The following is a 15,019-nucleotide window of genomic DNA, read 5'->3' on the forward strand; positions in this document are numbered from 1 at the left end:
TCATCTTAATGTGTAAATAGCAAAAGCATGGGTTAATATACCAGATCCATTTTATCTCCTTTCTCCCTCCAATCACTAGGATTAATGAAATACTCAGCAGGATCTACTACAACTATTGCTAAAAAATATTGGTAATAAAATGCACAGGCTTTTATTTAATCACTTTGAAAGACTGTTCCAAGATTCTTGCACTTTCGAACACATTTTAACAGAGATCAGTCTCAATACAACTTTTAACACTTTCATTTTCACAATTTATAAAAGAGCACAACCCTTTTACACAGTCAGCATGTTCTTAGTAGGAAGAAAAACACACACACACACACACAAAAAAAAAAAACAGTAAAAATCTGAAAGTCTAACAGTATAATTTGAAAGAGTCACACCTTAACTGTGCCCAGCAGAGCAGAGACATAGAGATATGCATTCTGGAATCAGGCACTGTAATTCCTCCCATTTAAAATCAGGGTCTGTTGCTTCAGTTGCTCGAAGTGACTGCAAATCTTGTAATCCCACATAATGCTGTAGCATTGTTTCAAAAAATGAACAATTGTATTATTATTCATATTTTTTCTCTACTACCTCTTGTCAAAAATAAGTGGAGATGAATTCAAAATATTTCTGTCTGAAATTGCAAGTATGAAGAGTTAAATTATTCCCTGGAAACAACATGTGCCTACACATTACTTTTGTTAAACTACATCCTGAATAGGTCTATTTGATTATGGACCAATAAGTGTATCAGTCAGGTGTAGTTCTGAGGCCCGGATGAATTTAAGACTCCACTACAGACCTATTAGCTGAAAAGTGCTGCTACACTGTATGAAGTAGCTGTTCTTCCTGGGAAGAAGGAAGCTGGATTGGCCATCACCTTTATTCAGCCAGTTCCTGATAGAGTTTATATTGCCAGGTACTGGATGGTATGTTTTATGTTGATACCCATATTCACAAAATTAAACATTTGTCATAGTGATGCTGTTCTGTGTACTTCAAGGCTGAGCATGCAGTGTAACAGAGTTGTCATTTATAGCAACCCAGACATTATGACCAGTATTTTGAATGCTGGCCAAATCCTACTGTAACCAGAATTGACAGAGAAGTATTTTCCATAGGAGACAGACTTATTTAGCTACATCTAACTAGTTCATCTAGTTCATCTGAACACAAGTGAATAGTCTGTATTTATTTTTGAGTATGCTGTTTTTAAAGTAAAAAAAGCCTATGTTCATTCTGGTTTTTCTATCCTTCTGTCCATTACTTAATGCTGTTGAGGTGCTAAGCTTAGGAACTGTCGAAAGGTATGTAACAAAGGAGTTCATTGTTTCACAATAGTTGATCATTTTAAATTTTGAACAGCTCAATTTTGTCAAAGTGATTGAAAAGAGAGGCTGTATTGCCTTCACAGCTGTTTTTTTCTAGACACTAAAACTATTTTGAGCCACGAGCACCCAGGAATGGATTCTGTCCTACTTTCTGAGTAGGTCTGTCACTTGAATGAAAAGGAGGAAAGTAGTGCTCATTCCACTACTGCCTTCATCCTTTCTCAAGATTAACAGTTTATCATAGAGATTCCTGTTTTGTACATTTCCATTCTCTGCCAGCTTGAGGTTCTTGGTAGTCTGCCCCAGGTTGGCTTGAACAATATAAGACTTGTATTACTAGTTATGGTCCCCCTTTGGTCTGTTCAGGTTGTGATAACCGATGGCAATACTATCCTGGGAGTCTTCTGTTGATCTCAGTTACAAGCTCTGCAACAGGATAACATGTAGAAATTTCACCTAAGCTACATGTACCCAAATTTTCTGAACTGTTTTCAAGGACAGCTGGTGAGCCTGTGCTTTGTGACAGCTGCTCTACTGTAGTAGGAACAATATTAATTAAAACATTTTCTGCAAGGACATTTTTCACAAGGACAAATTACATGCTAGAATTTTAGCATACAAAGTATCCTCTACTCTTTCAGAAAGAAAAAAAAAATCTTTGAAAAACATTTAAGTGATAGATTTCCTGATTAACTTGATTATTCTTTGATTTGCTAGCAATTAAATGTTACATATTTCTGCAATCAGACATTCCCTGTATGTTGCTGCATTGAAAGTAAGGCTAAAAGTATCTTCCTTCTCCATGTTCAAAGCCAGCAAACTAATCACTGCTCGCCAACATAGTCTCTGCTAGTAATATACAGCTGTATACAAAATTTATGGTGGACATTTAAACCATCAGAAATATGGGCTTATTTTATCTAGCTTCCATAGGCAAAGAAGAGCGGATGGGCTTTTTAGATACTTAAATAAATCTTTTGCTTCCTTTAGCCAGCCTTTCAAACTAGGATGAGAGAATCACACAGATCAGAGAAACTTAGCTTTTTGTTCTCACGTGAATAGAAAGTGGTTGCCTTTTGTATTATTTACTCAATTTAAAGACATTTAGCTGATAACATTTTTCACTATTTGTTAAAAATAGTGAAATTTATGCCAGATATACTACGTTGTTCTGTACCATCCTGAATATCAGAATCCTGTTTAAAATTATTTGAGATGTCCATGTTTAGGCTAGATTTGGGGCATATTTGCAACAAAAGAAATATTTATCGATGTATGCCAGATTATATAACTTCAGGTTTTCATCAGGACAGTGATCTACTGGACCGGCGGAAACATTGTTTTGGTGTCCAATCTGAATCTGGAGAAGATCTTTACTTTTCCGTGGAATTAGAGTCTGACCTAGCACTATGGGAAAAGGCATTCCAGACAGCAACTTTTTTAGAAGTTGAACGGATACAGGTAAGAACAACTGCCTTGATGATGGCCTTCTGGTACATTAACAGATTATGACAAAATAAAGACTTAAATGAAGATGTTCTCTGTCCTTATGGAACTCTCAAATTATTATTATTGAAGAAAGATATGAGAAAAAAAAATGAGAGAAAAAAACATAAAAATTATTATTAAAAAGTTATCATCCTAATGGATGTTTTAATGTTCCAAGCATTAAAAATAATGTGGATGGAAGTTTTAATTGAAGTTGCCACGAATTCTGTACACACTCCTGCAAAATCATTAGTGTATTACCCTGTTAAGATATTTGCTAATACTCACTTTCCATACCATCATTTTCTGCATCCTCGTGTTAACACAAGCTCTGATGGTTGTTTGGTTTTTAAAGTTATCTTTATTTAGACAAATTGTTAGCTACACACACACACACACACATATATATATATGTATACGTATATATGACATTCTGACCTATAAACCAATATTGTAGATGGACTGAGCACTAGCTAATACACCAATGGTGATCCATTTTGTAAATGATGCACTACTCTCAGTTTTAATGCTTATTACGTTTGTTGGAGGAGGAGTTTGAGAAGGTTCCATTTGTATCTTTTAAGTTGATGCGCTCTGCTACCATTTACAGGAGCTACTCTTACCTTTTGAGCTCTGGTTATTGTGCTAAAGAATACTAATGTAGTTTTTCTAAATACAATTTTCAACAGCGTATACCTCTGCTACTAAATATTTAAGATGCTTTGTCTTTCCTGTATAACTAACTGTAATGTTGTTCACAGAAAGCCTACTGCACCATCCATAAAGGAAGATACAGCAATTTTATAAAATAACTTTCAACCCTGAATTCACTTCATATTTGTTTGTCTCTGATACTGAATCGTTCTTTAGCATTCCTAGCTCAGTTTTTTCTCTCGAGTATGAGAACTTCATTAATTCAAAATTACTCCTGTCTCCAAAAAGAGATTCTCTAGAAAACTTATCCTCAGATTTTTAACTTCTTGCACTGTTTGATGTATAAAGTAGCAGTGAAGAAGTCAAGGTATTTATTTCCTGAGTCTAAATGATTACAGCACATTTGAAAAAGTGGACAAACAACCATCTTGTGATAGATTATTGCTGTGGAACATACACTTATAATTTCACCCCTCTTTCTTGCCTCTCTTTCTGTATCCAAGTTTGGAAATCAAACAAAACAAAATGTTCATTTTTTTTTTTTTTATAATATAACTGGCCTTGGTTCCTCTATTTTCTTTCAGCAATCTGTTGCTGCTTTTATCCATCAATTTCCAGATGAATATGAAGTCTGGTTGGAATAGATGGTGATATAATTTGTCTCTTAAAAATTCTTTCATTGCTCTGAGAGGAAAAAAGGGAGCTGGTTCAAAATCAAGGCATCAACTATAAATGTTTCCTAAAGTTCTGTTTTATGCAGTTATATTCATATAAATATTCATATTTCGTGTGAATGATAGTATGCAGGTTTGTCATATTATGAAATCATGTAATTTTGAGAATGTAACCACTCTTTAAAACAACCATTTAAAATTATTCAGATGTTTTGCATATTGTGCTATAATCATGCAAGTAATAATAGTGTTTCTCAACTAATACAAGTTAGCATTCACCTCTACTGAGTTTAAATTTTATATACATCTAAAGAATATATAACAAATGCAAATATTTAAAAAATGCCTCACTACAACTATGTGTAATTTCTATTTAAGCCTAATTGATAGCTTTTGCCAGGTGTCTATCTAAAACAAAAGTTAGGCAGAGAAGTTTTTGCAGAAAGAATCAAGCTGATAATAATTTGGCTATAGTAAGTGATATGATACTATAGTGTGTGTTATCATAATATGTTATGGTCACTCTTTAGTTAGTTTTATTTAGAGTAGCAAAAGTAACTGATGGTCTTTTATAATTAACTATTAAAACAATTAAGAAAGAAGTTAAAATGGAGATCTTTTTTCCTATCTCACAGCTTTGTGAAGAATCATGAAACTGAAATATATAAATAATGAGGTGCAATTATATGATTGCCAAGTTCATGTAAAGTTCCTACTATTTATGCTATTTTTTCTCCATTTCCATCATCTTTTTTTTTGTTTGTTTGTTTTCTTATTTGTACTGTATTTGCTTGTGACCTAATACAAAGATTATTATGTAAGCTGCTTCATAGTGCCTTGCTTTAGAACTTTGTCTCCTCCCAAATTGAATCTGAGTTTGAGTCTGAGTTGTATCTTGGACGTATAGTCTGGTTTCCTTTTGCTTTAGATATAGCTTATAGTAGGATTACAATTTATCATTTTTTCCATAAGTTAGACTGGATGTTATTTAGGAAGTAGACTCTAAAGAAAATAATGCTCTGAGTCATCTCCTTCAGCCCCTGACCCACTGAATTATTCAGAAACTCAATTTAAGGTTCTGTATTGTGTGGAAGAACAAGAAATGAATCCTGGATTATTTTCTTCTGTCTTTTGAGAGGGGGATGCTTCTGTTTTGATGAGATTTTTATGACCTATATGTGAAAAAACAATTATCAAAGCCAAACTTCCTCAATATTTTTATCAATCACTCTTAAAGACTAAAATATGTGATAAATGTATACAAACTTCTTAATTATCAAGTCTCCTAGGAAGAATTACTTCATACAATCAGCCACTCCACTGGCAGCCTGCATATTATGATGCACTTTCTTACCACTGATGCCCATGTTGTACTGAATGAGGCCTTTTTCCACAGGCTGTGTATTGCCTTGAAGAAAGAGCCTACAGCCTGGGAATTGGGTAGCTTTTTCAATGCAACACTAAGCCTAGGCTGAGATGTCCTGCTTCTCATAAATCTTATCTTCTCAGTGAAGCTTATTAGCTCAGGCACAGAGCTATGTTTAAGCAGTGTTGTTCTGGATGTAGCTGTGCCAGCTCAGTGTGTCTTGTAGACTGCTGCTGCTGCTGAAGGGGAGGTCAGATGAATTACACAGCGATATATATTTTGAATCTGAGATACTGTCTCGTTGCCAAATTTCTATTCTAAGTAAAGGCTGTGTGTCTGTTCTAGATAACTTGGAGGTCTGCGAATAAAAATGTAGTTGTTTTACATATACTGTAAGAAGTTAGTAAAATAATTCTGCAAAATTATTTTGCTTTGCATGCAAAACTTGACCATTTTGCACTTGAGAATGTATTAAGTAGTAAATCACTCTGAAATACATTACTTTCTACTGATGAATGCTTTTTTCCTCTACTAATGAGGTATAGCCAAAGCCAATATCATCTCCTTTTCTAACAATAATGATTTAGATTCAAATTTTACATTTTCATAGCAGTTTTATGCTATGGCTGCTCAAAAAAAAAAAAACAAAAACCCACAATTTCATTTGCTATCGTAAATACAAATACCATATGACTGTGACAAAACAGAGTTAAATCATTGATTTTGTGATTAAAAATTGTCATTTTTTTCGTGCATTTATAATTATAATGACCAAGTACATCCCTGTACTGTCTGAATTCAGATTTTATACATCTAGTGAAATACATGGAATTTTTTCACTTTTGTAAGAAAATAAAACAGTCACTTTTCCACATCCACTTTAACAGTAAGAAATCTTCAATTTCATGAGGGACATTTATAGCTTTCACACCTTTGGTGGTTCACATAATAGCATATGACTTACTGTTACTCAGCAGTAAATTGGCCTATTTACACACAAATTGCTTTTCATTTTTCCTTTTTTTTTTTTCTAGATGCTAATTTTGAGATACATGTACAATAAAACAAAGAAATTCTGGTCCTAGAAAGAAGTTGAAGAAATGTTTTCTATGTGTTCTGTGGTAACTGCCTTCTCTGATTTTTTGTTTACAGTGCAAGACATATGCCTGCGTTTTGGAAAGCCATCTCATGGGGCTTACCATTGACTTTAGCACAGGCTTTGTCTGTTTCGATGCTGCAACAAAGGTAAAGATCTAAGACTTCTTTCCATCGTGGTACTATTATTTCTCGTAATTTCTTACACTTTAAGATAAATAGTACATCCTTAAAATGTACCATTTTTTCTTTGTACTCTTGCAACAGATCATATAGTGTCAACTCTCAACACTCATGCTTTAGTTTAAACTTAGAGGTGATTTCTAAATGATAAGAAAATCTGTATTTTGTAATGTGCGTGTTACTGAAAACTCAATGCCAACTTGAAACAGTATCTTCATTTTTTAATTTCATATGAAACCCAGACTGATTCAGCTTGATGTTTCTTTCATTGATGCGTCCTATTTTTTTGAAAGGAAAGAATCTTAAATTCAATCTGATTCATAAGCTTTAAAAGGAACATATCTTTCTTTTCTCCTGATTGGGCATGTGTTTTATTATGGAAACTCCCAAAATATTTTCTTAGATATCTTTGCTCAGAGATCTTCAAAAAGAGAAATATGATCATACAAATATTTTTGGTACTTCTGCTGCCTAACCCATGCATCAAAATTGTGCAGGATCCAAAAGGGGCAGCCAGTTCATAGAATCATAGAAATCACCAAGGTAGGAAAAGACCTCCAAGATCATCCAGTCCAACGTCCACCTACCACCAGTATTTCCCCACTAAACCATGTCCCTCAGTGCCACACGTATACATTTCTTTCACGGATCTCATCTCATTGGGCAGCTCATTCCAGTTCCTGACCACTTTTGCAGAAGAAGTTTTTCCTAGTATCTAACATGAACTTCTCCTGATGCATTTTGAGGCCATTCCTTCTTGTCCAAAGGGTAGATATTTGGGAGAAGAGGCCGACTCCCACTTTGCTGCAAACTTCTTTCAGGGAGTAATAGAGAATGATAAGGTCTCCCCTGCATCACTTTTTCTACAAACTAAACAATCCCAGTTCCCTCAGCTGCTCCTCATAAGGCTTGTGGTCCAGACTCTTCACTGGCTTCATTGCCCTCATCTGAACACACTCTAGGATCTCACTGTCTTTCTTGTAGTGAGAGGCCCAAAACTGAACACAGTTCTTGAGATGTGGTGTCACCAGTGCTCAGCACAGGGGGACAATCACCTCCCTGCTTCTGCTGGTTACACTATTTCTGATAGAAGCTGGGATGCTACTGGCCTTCTTGTCCACTTGGGCACACTTTTGGCCCATGTTCAGCTGAGCATCAACCAACATCCCTAGGTTCTTTCCCTACACACAGTCTTTCGGCTACTCTTCCCAAGCCTGTCATGTTGCTTGGAGTTGTTGTTGCCCAAGAGCAGGACCCAGCACTTGATCTCGTTGGACTTCATCCCATTGGCCTCAGCCTAGAAGTCCAGCCTGTCCAGATACATCTGAAGGGCCTTCCTAGTCCCAGGTTGACACTTTCTCCCAGCTTCGTGTCATCTGCAGACTTACTGAGCCCCTCATCCATGTCATCAGTAAAGATATTAAACAGAAGAGGCTCCAGTACTGACTGCTGGGGAACGCTACTCATCAGCAGTCACCAGCTGGATTTAATTCCATTCATCACCAATTCAATTCAGTTCAATTCAACTATTGTCACTATATCTCATGCTTTTCTAGTTGGTATGAAAAATACTCAGTACAACTGGTGACAGGTGAATAATATGCCATCACTTTCTTCATTGTATTAATACAGGTCTGAATCTCAATAAAGTCTCAGTAAAGGTGAGAGTGGTCACTACTAACTGTTGAAAATGCCCTTTTCTCCAAAGAATGTGCTTCTACCCTATATCTCTAGTCAGTCCTTCTGACCACATTACTCCATTGATCAAACTCCTTTTTCTTCCCACTTCAATCTACTTTTTGCACAAGTTGGGATGAATTGAAACCCAGATTCTTGTGTGGACTTTCTTGTTGTTGTTGTTGTTAAGCAAATTATCTTTTAAGATCCATCAATACATGAAGATACTTGATTGGGTAGGCTGGTCTCTGCCTTGTGGAAGCACTGCTTTCTTCCCTACTCAAACGAAAGCCACACTGCACATCCAAGTAGCAGAAGATCCACAATGCAAGATGACTGAAATTAAGCTTTGATGATTTGATAACAGCATAAGAAAACTAAAAAGGAGTGACCTCAAGTTGTGTCCGGGGGGGGTTCAGGTTGGATATTAGGGAGAATTTATTCTCTGAAAGAGTGGTGAGATATTATAAAGGGCTGCCCAGGGAGGTGGAGGAGTCACTTTTCTTGAAGATGATTAAGGAAAGGATAGATGTACTTAGGGACAAAGTTTAGTGGGCAATATTGGTGGTAGTTAAACAGTTGTTCTAGATGATCTTAGAAGTCTTTTCCAAACATTCATGATTCTATGGTTCTATGTCATGCAAATTTCCATCTTCCAGGGTGCCCACACTTGAGAAGACTCTGACTCATAAAGCCGTATAAAACCATAGGTCAATTTTACTCATTTTCCTCTTGCCTTCATCTTTAAAGCCATGAAACCACATGGTGAAGCTGATCCTTCTATTGTGGCTTCCAGGGTCAGCATGCAAAAAGCTGTAAAATTTTAAGCCATGCACAATCTTAGCGGACTGTCGGGGGATCTTGAGGATCTAAACAGTGATGAAAGAAGTACATGTTTAAAGAACCAGCAGGATGTGTCACCAAAGTGTGACTGAAGTTAGATGAGAAAGGGTAATATGCATCATCTGACAGATTGTGCTGGTCCTCCTCCCTGTCTCCTGCTAGCCTTGCAGTGAATATCAGTCCACAAAGCATTTGTTGATTCCAGACCAGCTCTAGCAATCTCTGTTGATACCATACATTCACTGCACTTCAATATGGGCTGCAAGGAGAAGCAGTGGTCTCCTGCTGATCTGTCAGATCCATCATTAACCACCTCCTATCCCACTCTAATCTCCAAAACTCCCAACAGCACCCTAAGAAAAGCTGCATGTTGTGGCAGGAGTGATTTCCCCTGAAAAAATATTTTCTGTTTTTTGAAAGTTACTCTTATCTCCTTGTTTTTCCATCTTTTCCACTTTCACTGCCCATGTATTTCTTTGTATTTCTTGTGCTTTTGCCTGATAAAAACAGTTTTGCCTTAACGCTTGCTAGTTTTCTTTTAAAAATATGTTACCTTCAAGAATGGAGGGAAAGACCAATGACTGTAAAGCTCAGGCATCAATACACAGAGAATCCTAATGTTTTCAGGGTTGATTTTTACCTTTGATATAGAAAAACAGGCAACCAGAATGCACAGTTTAAGATAAATACATGTTCTGTTAGCATGCATACCAGAGAGCTGACAAATGCTAATCCATTTTCATGAGCTCCTTAATAGGAAAAGCATTATGTCCACTATTGTGATTGTGGCAGATGTAGGTTGTGACTCATAATGTTCTTCAACAGTACTGCTATATGCACATAAAATGAAACATAAACTTGAAGTGTTTAGTCACACGAACTAGAAGTATTATTTCTTTACCTAATGCTCAAAAACTCTTTGCAAGTAAAGAACCATGAAAATGAAAACAAACAAACAAAAAAAAAAAGAAAAATGGAAAGAAAAATGGAAATCAGTCTGTAGAACAAGGAAAGCATGAATAAAATTTAAACTAAGTTATCAATATTTTATGGATGTATCAATATAAGTTTGTAAGTTAAGATTGTATGAGTGTCCTAGGAACTACCACATGAAGTAAGAAACTCAAGATTAAAGACAAAAATGCTTCTTGAAATGCTGTACTATTCATGAACAATTGCATCTAGTTGTTGTCTAGACTGCATACATTTTCACAATTAGCATTTCAGAAAACAGTACAAACTTTATTTTTCATAAGTCACTGTAGTAGAAAAATTGTGTTCAGTCACAGATTTCATAATTCCTAAAATAAATAGAAAATCCCCAAATAGATAGAGAATATGAATAAATTGGCTGCCAGTAGCAGTTGTGATTCTTTTGCTACCTGCTCACTTCTATTATTTTTCCATTACTCATATGAAATTCAACTTCTCCTTTTTCCATTAGCACTGAACTGTAAGGCATATTCTATAGACTCTGGAGTTCAATGTCAAATAACTCATTCAGTCCAGCTTTTACTCACTGCAGAATAGTACTACAAACAGAAAATATTTTACAGAAGTTGAAGGGATCTTGGACAAGTACTTGGAGGATTGTATGGCGCTGCTGAATCAACGGCCTGAACCTTTGATTGATCACCTGAGGCGAGCAATGAGTCAGCCACAGGAGCACAGGTGAAGGCAATTCACCTGTGCTGCAGGAAGGGGTGGAGCCTGGCTCCACCTCTCCTAGACCCGTTTAAGAGCTGACTGCCAGCAGGGAAGGAGCTCTCTGGAGATCTGCTCCATCAGGAGTTCATCTCTTGAGCCCGGAACAGGGTGAGTGACTTTCTCTCATTACTCCAATATAAATTATATTAGCCAAGCTCCTGGATATATACATACATACACATATACACCATCTGTATATCCATTGATTAAACGGAGGATAGATCTAATGAATACCATTAAATGAACAAGCAACATCAGTTTTACAAAGTCTTTTAAGCTGCAAAACTTTGGATGCTGCAATTGCATTAGGATAGACATTTCTACTCTTCCACACTTCTTGGTTTTGATCATTTTTGAGAACAAGATACTCGGATAGATAGATAGACCTTTGCTATATACCACTATGGTAGTTGTTAATACTCTCAAGAATAAGTATCCACAGGTTACGTCTAAATCAATGGTTCTGCTATTAAATGACAGCTGACATAACAGCGCTTGGAGAAATCTGATAAAATTAGTGTTGATATTCTAAAAATTCTTAATATTCTGAAAAAAAAAAAAGTGAATAATTGCAAGAACAGACTGGTGTTGGCCAGGAAAAGGAATTTTAGAACCCCCAGTGCACTGCATGATGTCATGATGTGGAGTAGCAATGGAAAACCATGAAGCCATGACGCTAATATGAAGAGAGCCTCTGTGGGAGACTTACCAGTTGCAACGATTGTACACAAAAATTCATTTTTTGTTTTTTTTATTTATTTATCTTTTATTATCTTTTTCCTTTGATAACTAGAGAAAAGTTTTGAAAACAAAACTTGATATAAACTTTCTCTTGTGATGTGATTCTTCAGGAAAAAAATATTTTAAGATAAATTATCTGTTTTCTATGGGTTTCACATTATATTTCTTAGACAAACTCATAGTTTTTAAAAGGTTTCATTTTGAAATATTCCCTTACTCTCTTTCACATTCAACTTCTAATTTTTACTTATCTATTTATTTATTTATTTATTTGTGATGTTTTGATATTTCCCAGAACACAGAGCTCAAATGCTAGCTTCTGAACATAACTGAAAAATCCTTTTTAGTACTGTGGTGTAGTATAAGTTTTCAGGTAATTTCTGTTTTATTCTAAAATGTGTGCACGTGGTTTTGTAAGTATTCTCTTTTAATCACTATTGAACTGAGAGTGAACTATTTTTTAATAGTGAATAATCACTCACTACTAAACTTAAGCCAAGTTCTTCATTTTATGGTATGAACCATTGGCCAGCTTTTCCAATACTCATGTTATTGAAGCAATTAAACAATATTTGATTTGTTTTCACTTCTTATACTTCCAGTTAATAAATACACTTTTCCAACATGCCTGACAAAACTTCACAGATGTTCTAAAATCCAAACTCACTACTAACATTCATATGGACAAAGCAGTTATTGTGAGATATTGTGACCACAAGACAGTAGAGATCAGAATCTTACATGGAAAAAACAAGGCGATAAGTAGAATTGCAACCTTTTAGAGACTTTTAGAGAGAGAGCTTTGACCTCTTCAAGGATCTACTTGGAGGTATCCCATAGTTAAAGCACTGGGCCCAGCTAAGAGGGCCCAAGAAAGTTGGTTGATATTCAAATCCATTGGCCCCAATGGGAGTGTTGAGGGAGCTGGCAGAAGAGATTGTCAAGCCACTCTCTATCATCTTTGAAAAGTCATGAAGAATGAGAGAGATCCCTAAGGACTAGCAGATAGCAATATCACTCCAGTCTTCAGAAAGAGGAAGAAGGATCAGGGTAACTACAGATCAGTCAGCTTCACTTCCATTCCTGGGAAGATGATGGAACAGATTATTCTGCATGTCACCTCCAAGCAGACAGCAGAAAAGAAGATTATCAAGAGTAGTCAACATGGTTTTACCAAGGGGAAACCTTGCTTGACCAATCTGGTATCTGGGTAAATGGAGGCAGAGTAGTAGATGTTGTGTATTTGAACTTGAGCAAGGTGTTTGATGCTGTCTTCCATAGTAATGTAAGTTTGGAAGTGTGAGGTAAACGAGTGGACAATAGGGTGAACTGGGAACTGGCTTACTGGCAGAGATCTGAGTGTTTTGATCAGTGATGTAGATTCTAGTTGGAGGCCTGTAGCTAGTGGTGTTCCTTAGGAGTCCGTACTTAACAGATCTTGCTCAGTGTCTTCTTCAGTGACCTGGATGAAGGAATAGAAGGCACCCTCAGCAAGTTTGCTGGTCATGTGAAGCTGGGAGGAGTGCTTGACAAACGAGAAATTTCCATTCAGCAAGACCTATACAGGATGGAGAGTTGGGCAGAGAGAAACCTGATGAGGTTCAACAAGGGCAAGTGCAGAATCCTACACATGCGTAGGAATAACCACATGCCCCAGTACAGATTAGGGGTTGACCTGCTGGAAGGAAGCTCTTTGGAGAAAGAGCAGGGTGTCCTGATGGTTAACAGGTTGGTCATGAGCCTTCAGTGTGCCCTTGTGGCCAAAAAAAAGGCCAGTGGTATCCTGGGACTTATTAGAAGAGCATGGCCAGCAAGATGTGAGAGGTGATCCTCCCTCTCTGCTCTGGTGAGGCCACATCTGTAATATTATGTCCAATTCTGGCCTCTTCAGGAATCTCCTAGAAGGAATACAGCAGAGGGCCACAAAGTTGATTAGGGGCCTTATCCCACCTCATGCCCAAAAGAGCATCTCACTTATGGCTGAGAGACCTGGGGTGAGACCTGGCACTGTTTTAGCTGGAGAAGACAAGACTGAGAGCGGATCTCACCAATATTTATAAATATCTGTCTAATGGGCAAGACTAAAGTGGATGTAGCCAGATTCTTTTCAAAAGTGCCCAGCAGGACAAGGAACTATGATTAATTTCTATGATGCAGTCCTTCATTTACAGTAGTAATATAGCTGGTATGAAAAGGTCATCTGCGTAATGATCATGTGAAAGCTTCAAGGTAAAATTTGAAATGTCAACTGAAAGTATTTATTAGGTTTTATATATAATCAAAAAAATGTTTGATACCATCAGCATATGTAGAAGTTTAAATGTTCTCACAGCATCTAATCCATTATGGACTTCTTCAAAAAATATCCACCATCTTTGAAGTAATTTGTACTATTTGAAATCTGCACTATTTGAAATATTGGAAGAACAAAATTCCCTCTTTCTTCCTCTCATATTCCACTTGTATTCTGCTAAAAGTGAATTCAACAACCTTCGTGAACACTGATTGGATATTTTCCTTTCTGTTGTCTGCTTAATCAAGTTTTCTGGACTCTGTTCAGCTACATCTTGCTTAAGAGAGAGTCGCAAGATATGCAGCATCTACTGCAGACAATTTTTCTTTTGAGATGTTTTATGCCCTAAATGTTATTTTACAAAAAGTACATAAATTCTTAGCATATGCAAAATATCTGTTGCAGGTGTTGAAAGTATACAAATCAAGTAATTTTTACAGCACTGATTATCAGTGTCTACTGTAGAGAATGTTTTTCCCAAGAACTATGATTGCAAGTGGCCACTTCAAATCGTACATTTCTCTAACATTGTCTACTTGTGTTGTTAATTGGCCAACCAGTAATTCAGAAGGACCATACATGAGATGAAAGCCTATTTGAACATGATGCAGTGCAAACACCCATGTTGCTGTTAAGTAAGCTTTAATTTCTTTTCAGTGAGTGTAATCTTTGCAGAACTTTCTAACAGGTGAAGTAAACAGATACACTCAATGATACTAAAGGATCTCATTTTATTATTGCTTATCAAAAAATCATGTCGATTTTTGTTAATCTAAATATACAGGTACACTCCCACAATTTCCTTTTCCAATGTTAGTGTTCTTGTTTCCAAAATCTAATCTGTGCGGTTCTGAACTCCTGCCACATCTTCATTCCATTTCTCCCTAAGCATTTTCTGTGTGTATTAAAAAAGGAAATAAGCCTGCACTTTTGTGTGTGTCTGATCCAATAACTTTCTCTTATTTTATTCACTATG

The 15,019-nt window shown here is 36.3% G+C and overlaps 1 protein-coding gene across 1 annotated transcript in view; it reads left to right on the plus strand.

The window, feature by feature from the left end:
- Nucleotides 1-2,582: 2,582 nt before the first annotated feature.
- Nucleotides 2,583-15,019, plus strand: part of LOC104910332 (gamma-1-syntrophin-like) — a 32,419-nt gene continuing 19,982 nt past the window's right edge. Inside the window, exons 1-2 of the mRNA XM_010708900.3 lie at nt 2,583-2,783; nt 6,657-6,749. Coding sequence (XP_010707202.1) covers nt 2,598-2,783; nt 6,657-6,749 — 279 coding nt within the window. The 5' untranslated portion in view covers nt 2,583-2,597. The remainder of the gene's footprint in view (nt 2,784-6,656; nt 6,750-15,019) is intronic.

Source organism: Meleagris gallopavo, chromosome 3 (assembly GCF_000146605.3).
Source record: "Meleagris gallopavo isolate NT-WF06-2002-E0010 breed Aviagen turkey brand Nicholas breeding stock chromosome 3, Turkey_5.1, whole genome shotgun sequence".
In the NCBI taxonomy this organism is placed as follows: Eukaryota; Metazoa; Chordata; class Aves; order Galliformes; family Phasianidae; genus Meleagris; species Meleagris gallopavo.